Here is a 7,007-nt window from a genome sequence, read left to right as displayed (position 1 = left end):
AGTGTTTTGCCTCAGTGAGTGCAGAGCATTTACTGATACAACACTCATGCTGCACATCTGCTCTTGGGGGTCACAGATCTTGTTCGCCCAGCCCTGTCTTTCCTATTAGGTCTAAGGAACGGGATTACATCGAAACATTTGTCTGGATTACCGCCTCACGTAAAGAGGCACATCATACAGGCTGTCCCCATCTTTAAGATTGTTAACATTTTATCACTTGCCTAAGAGGTGAATGCCAGTTCCCCACGGTGAAGCACAACTCTCCTCTGTATCTATGAAAATGAACTTTCACAGAGAAGAGCTGGCATTGAACTCTTCACCAAGTGATACGATAGAACAGCCCTGGGGGCTGCGTGCACGGCTGCGAACAGCGAGATCAGCAGTTCAAAATCAGGGTGAACCAAAACCAAACGCACTGCCCTGGAGTCAATGATGACTCACAGTGACCCCAGGTGGGTTTCCAAGACTGGGACTCTTTCAGGCGTAGAAAGCCCAGTCTCCCAAGGAGTGGCTGGTGGTGGTTTCAAACTTGTCAACCATGGGGATTGCCACCCAACTCAGAACCGTTACACCACAGGGCTCCTTCTGTAGCGTTAGTGTCTCAGAAACCCACAGAAGCAGTTCTATCCTCTCCTATGTAGGCGCTCGAGTTGGAATTCCCTCAACAGTAGTGAGGCTGAGGTGCTATGCGGTCTGGGGGGGATACTTCCACAACAAGGCTACCTGGAAGGGTTTCTGTATGCCCCATGGCCCTCATGAGCATGTGACCATGAATCGGGCGCCCTGTATGGGGTTCACACCACATAGCTGCGGCTGGCTATATTTGACTGCAGGGACTTTTGTTGCATGCTAAGCACGGTGGTCAACAGTCTCCTCTGAATCTCACCTGTCCTCTGCACTGTTGTCATTCCCAAGGGCTATACACAGCAAGCCACTTAAAGTTACAAATCAGAGACCCTTGTAGAGGGATAGTCTGCCTTCCTTCTGCCAAAGCCTTTTCTGAACGTAAACACGGGAATTGAGAGCATGCTGGCATCTGTCACTGACCCCACTCCGGCAATGTTCTTTGGGGGGGGGGTACACCTGTCTCGCTGTAGGGTTCAGGGTTTGGTTCTTCCACAAGTCACTACTACCTTTTCCCACAAAAGCTCCCCACGTCTACGCCAGCTTGAAATACAGTGCGAACACCTCCGAGCATCTTCCTATTCATGACCTCCAAAGGGCTCTCTGAGGTAGATGCTATTAATCCTGCTCAACAGACAAGAAACTCAAAAAGTCCCATGAAGGAACTTGTTCAAGAAAAGTGGCAGAACGTAACTCAAACATAACCCAGGCCTTAAGGCTTCAAACCACAGGTCCTTTGCAGTGTTCCCTCCTTCATACCTTTCCATCTAATGAGCAGCTTTGGGGTTGAAGTGGTAACACTTGCAGTAAACACAGCATGTAGGGGCTGCTACCACTAGAAAGCACAATCCTTGATAGTAAGGTATTTAGAGTGTGGCTGCTGAACTGGAGTTCTGAAAACAACGTATTATTGCCAACTCAAGTTCAAGATCACGTGATGAACTCTATCTACAGATGTCCAAGGGCACAGATGGAATACATGATTGGTTTGTAGCAGGTTCTTCGGTGCTGGCTGCCCTGGGTATATAATGCATTGGGTCCACCAAAGCATAAAGGGCCCCCTGTGAAAAACTTAGGTAGTAAGTTAAGTGCTTGAACAGAATATTATTTCAGAATAGTTTTCTCACCCAGACTCAATCCAGGAGCCTACAATTCCTTGCTCTGTCAACTGCTCTCATCAGCAAGTGACAATGTGTGAATTACTGTCCTCCCTGAGGCTCAGAAACCTAACAGGAGAGGTTGGCTGCAGTTTGTTGTAGTCCTTTTTAATCAAACAATGAGGGCATGTCGTAAAATTGGGAATGACGGTGGTGGCAGCAGCATGCCCTTAGGGGCTAGGTAAGGTTAAGCATTTTCTCCATGACCAAGGAGAGCAACATAGGTAGATCCTTCCATTGACACTCCAAATCTATCAGGTTTTGAATCTGAAGGTGGAAAATTAGTATTCCTGGACATCACTGTTTTGTCAGGATATTTTTTTCTTATAATAGCCCAATACTTTTTTTTCCACAGAAAGACCAAGTAGACATATTCCGTGACTTCCTTAAATCTTATTAAAGATGTAATTTAAAACAATTATTCTTAGAGTACTTGATTCTAGTTTGAGATACACATGCTTCCTTTTACTCTACAAATGAGCCGCTTCTGAAATCCAATATTCAGGTTTAATGAACAAATGTACACTATGCCACCTACAACTTATGGTCTAAAATTTGACTTTACCTTTTTTTGTTGCATTTTATTGACAACAGAGTGATTTTACGAATGTACAAAGACCCTTATACTGAATTCTCACAACAACCCTGTGAGGTGGGGATGACGTCAACATGTGATTTAGAAGGAAACAAAGACTTACTCACCAGTCCAACTTACACCATCGCCGACTGCGTAGGATGAGGAGTCAGGACCCAAACCTTGGTCTTTTGATTACAAGACTAGTGCTCTTTTTAGATTGTTCTCAAACAGCAGACACTTGCCCACACAAACCCATGTCTTACAAGTTTGGATTGTATTAGCTATAGAGACTTCTGCAACAGTCATGCCACCTTTGAAATGTTCAGCACTAGACACATCTTTTCAGAACCAATGCCTGCTTTCTAAAATAAAGACATATATAAATATACATATGCATATATATATATACATATATATATATATATCTTACAAATATTTTTTGCTATCATTTACAACAGCAGTACATCTCATAAGACAGTACACTGTTTGTCTCAGTGTCCTTACTTGCTCCAAGGGTCCTTTTAAGGGTCCTAACAGATGGTGTGACATTAGACCTTTAACTAGGAAGTGGTGTGTGCTGCTATAGGTTTGAAAGTCTAGATTTGAAAACTTTCCTGCCAGGAGCCATATACTGTCATTCCTTCAACAGTTACGTAGGTAGCAGAGATTTTATTTGATTTCAAACTCAACTTTCTGAATCTCTATCATGGACTCACTGATATTCTGTAACCAAAAGAATTCCTCCACAGTATGGATTTTGGGGTGGAAGACTTGAAGCCGGAGAGAATTCTTTTTCAGACTCATCACACTCATAGGGTTTTTCATCTGAATGAACTTTCTGATGAACGGTCAGGTTTTTTCTTTGTCTAAAAACCTTACTACAATCGTTGCACCCATAAGGTTTCTCCCCTGTGTGGATCCTCTGGTGGCCAACTAAATTTCTCTTAGAAGTAAAGGATTTCCTACACTTGTCACACTCATAAGGTTTTTCCCCGGTGTGCATTCTCTGGTGCACAACAAGGTTTTTGTTCTGACTAAAGTCTTTCCCACACTCACTGCACTTGTAGGGCTTCTCTCCAGTGTGGATCCGCTGATGCACCATGAGGTTTCTGCTGGAGGTGAGAACCTTCCTGCACACGTGACATTCATAGGTCTTTTCGCCACTGTGAATCCTCTGATGCTCTATCAAGTTTCTATTGTAAGTAAACCCTTTCCCACACTCATGACATGCATAGGGCTTCTCCCCAGTGTGGATCCGCTGGTGGGCGACCAGGTTGGAGCGGTAGCTGAAGACTTTCCCACAGTCGTTGCATTTGTAAGACTTTTCCCTCGTGTGAATTCGCTGGTGCCCGATGAGGCTCTTCTTCAGAATGAAGCACTTGCCACACTCGTTGCACTCGTAGGGCTTCTCCCCACTATGGATTCGCTTGTGCTCGACGAGGTTTCTATTAGAGCTGAAGGCTCTGCCACACTCACTGCATTCGAAGGGCTTTTCCCCAGTGTGAATTCTCCGATGTACCAGCAGGCTTGAATTGTAACTGAAAGCCTTCCCGCAGTCCTCACATTTGTACGCTTTCTCTTGGGTGTGGAGTTTCTGGTGGACCGTAAAGCTTTTGCTCATAATAAAGGTCTTCCCGCACTCCGGACATGCATAGGGCTGCTCCCCATTGTGCAGTCTCTCATGGTCAAGGAGGTTTCTACCGGAGCCAAAGACCTTGCCGCAGTCTTTACATTCAAAGAGGTTCTCGCCGGTGTGGAACCTCTGGTGCAAAATGAGGCTCTTCTTCAGAATGAAAACCTTCCCACACTCGCTACACTCGTAGGGCTTCTCCCCGTTGTGGAGCCTCTGGTGGTCGAAGAGGTAAGCACTCTGGGTGAAGGCCTTGCCACACTGGCTGCATTTGTACGGCTTCTCTCTGCTGTGCAGCCTCTTATGCTCGGCGAGGTGAGACTGAGAGCTGAAGACCTTTCCACACTTCTTACAGCCAAAGGTCTTCTTCTCGGTGTGGACTCGCTGGTGCAGGAGGAGGCTTTTACTCCGGATGAAGACTTTCCCACACTCTTTGCACTTGTACGGGTTCTCTGCACTGTGGAGTCGCTGGTGGTCAGCAAGATACGTGGTCTGAGCAAAGGTTTTCCCACACTCATCACATTTATAGGGCTTCTCCCCAGAGTGAATTCTCTGGTGCAGAATGAGGCTCTTCTTCAGGATGAACGCTTTCTGACACTTGTTACATTTATACGGCTCTTCCCCTCTGTGGAGTCTCTGGTGGTCGATGAGGTAGGCGTTCTGAGAGAAAACTTTCCCACATTCGTTACATTCATAAGGCCTCTCTCCGGAGTGGCGCCTCAGATGGATAAGGAGGCCGGAATGCCTGTAGAAGCCCTTGCCACACTCCTTACACTTGTAAGGTTTCTCCCCGGTGTGGATTCTCTGATGGTTCAGAAGGTAAGCACTCTGAGAAAAAGCTTTCCCACATTCATTACATTTATAGGGCTTCTCACCAGAATGGTTCCGTAAGTGCATCAGAAGGCTTGAGCGCTGAATAAAGCCTTTTCCACACTCCTTACATTTATAGGGCTTCTCACCCGTGTGGATCCTCCTGTGGTTTATCAGATGAGAGATCTTGTTGAAAAGTTTACAACATACATCACATCTGTAAAACTTCTTTCCTTCCATGCCTATTAAACTTTCAGAAAGAGCTGCACCCAGAGCCAAGCTTTCTTCCGACTCCTTCCACGTTGGAAGCCCTTCGTCTGGTGCCGTCCTTCTCTTCCTGTCCCGCTCACGTGGGGAGCCTTTCTTCACTGTGGCCGCCCTGTTTCCCATGGCGTCTTCCCACTGATTTGCCGACACTTGCCAGTCACACTTTTGCTCAGAGTTAAGGATGGTGGAAACACTGCGGTGGAGTCTTTTAGAGGTTCCTCTATGAGAGTCTGAGCGCGGAGAAACGCCTGGCTTGGATGTCACCTCCTCATCCTCAGCCATGGTCTCCCATTCTGGTAAAAGGAATTGGAAACAAATGTTACGATGTTGTCTCCATGTTTTTAAGAATAAGATCTTCAAATAACTTTAAAACATCCTAGAAGGGTACACTTTTATACGCAAAGAAAAAGTGTCAACATTTTGCAGTACAAAAGGAGACATGTTTCATTAGATGAAGATAACAAAAAGCTCAGAATTATACTGACAGTCTCTTATAAATACATTATCATAGAACTTACCTGAGACACTTCTACCATCTGTGTCTTTAGGGAACCGACAGAAAGATACCAATGCTACTGAGAAAAAATATGCAAGAAAGAATCAAGAGAGAAAACATGGAACTTATGAGGGGGTACCCCCCCCCCAAAAAAAGTTGGAATTCCACTGGGTAGAATGGAGCTTGAACATTGAGCAACTTGCTCTGAGTTAGTGCACCAAGTGGCGTCAACTGGGAAGGTTCTCTCTGGTCACAGTGAATTTTTTTGTGAAAGTAGTTTCGCCAAACCTCATTCTTTGTGATGGCCAATTTAAAAGAACAGCAGGCAGCTGTGAAATTTTGTTTCCTGCTTGGGAAAAAATGCGGCAGAAACTGTTATGATGTTGAACACAGCTTATAAGAACAGCTCTATGGGGAAAACCCAAGTGTACGCGTGGTTTTCTCGTCTCAAAATGGTGAAATGTCGATTGATGACAAACCTCATTTTGGACATTCACCAACTTCTAGAACGCACAAAAATGTCGGCTTGTAGTGCATTTGGAGTTCATTCCACCAAGTACGACTATTAATCAAGCTTTCTATTTAGAGATTCTGAAAAAGGCCTGATTTGTGGGAGACAGGAGACTGACTGGTTTTGCCAACACGACGATGCACCCCTCAGGCAGACATCTCAGTGTGCCAGTTGTTGACAAAAACAGCATGCCTCTCTTACCCCATGCACCTGACTCACCTGACCTCACTTCATGTGGCTTTTTTGTTTCCATGAATAAAGAGGGACATGAAAGGACAGGGATTTGATGACATAGAAGAAAAAATGAGGGAGATGCTATCAGCAGCCATCCAAACAGATGAGTTGAAAAATGTTTCCAAGAATGGAATTGCAAAAAAAAAAAAGACTGGAATCGCAGATTTGACAAATGTATTAAGTGTACTAGAGAGTACTTTGAAGGTGATGAGGTTGTTTTGTGAAAAAAATAAATAAATAAGGGAGATGCTATCAGCAGCCATCCAAACAGATGAGTTGAAAAATGCTTCCAAGAATGGAATTGCAAAAAAAAAAAAAGACTGGAATCGCAGATTTGACAAATGTATTAAGTGTAATAGAGAGTACTTTGAAGGTGATGAGGTTGTTTTGTGAAATAAATAAATACATACATACATACATACATACATTGCTTTGGGGAGAAAAAAAATTCTGGGTTTTTTTGGGGGGGTACCTCCTCGTATGTATGTGGTTAAGATCTGAGGATCAGGAAGTTAGGTGGAAGTGGAAGAACCACTTGGCTTAACAAGAATTCTTTCCTCATTTCTCCATGATGGGAAAATGAAAAGTCTAAAGGAGATAACACATACCTAAGGACTGAAAGGCAATTGTTAATATTTGAAGAGTCAAGTGCATGAGTACTTTTTAATTAATTGGAAGCAATTGTCCTGCAGGAGAAAAAA

The 7,007-nt window shown here is 44.3% G+C and overlaps 1 protein-coding gene across 1 annotated transcript in view; it reads right to left on the bottom strand.

Moving 5' to 3' along the window:
* Positions 1-2,154: 2,154 nt before the first annotated feature.
* Positions 2,155-7,007, bottom strand: part of ZNF197 (zinc finger protein 197) — a 14,911-nt gene continuing 10,058 nt past the window's right edge. The window contains exon 5 of the mRNA XM_004708651.3: positions 2,155-5,358. Within this exon, the coding sequence (XP_004708708.3) occupies positions 3,071-5,358 (2,288 nt within the window). The 3' untranslated portion in view covers positions 2,155-3,070. The remainder of the gene's footprint in view (positions 5,359-7,007) is intronic.

The sequence above is a fragment of the Echinops telfairi genome, unplaced genomic scaffold (assembly GCF_000313985.2).
Source record: "Echinops telfairi isolate 266 unplaced genomic scaffold, ASM31398v2 ScPeMD7_4225;HRSCAF=4972, whole genome shotgun sequence".
Classification (NCBI taxonomy): Eukaryota; Metazoa; Chordata; class Mammalia; order Afrosoricida; family Tenrecidae; genus Echinops; species Echinops telfairi.
This window is presented reverse-complemented; position numbering and strand designations above follow the sequence as displayed.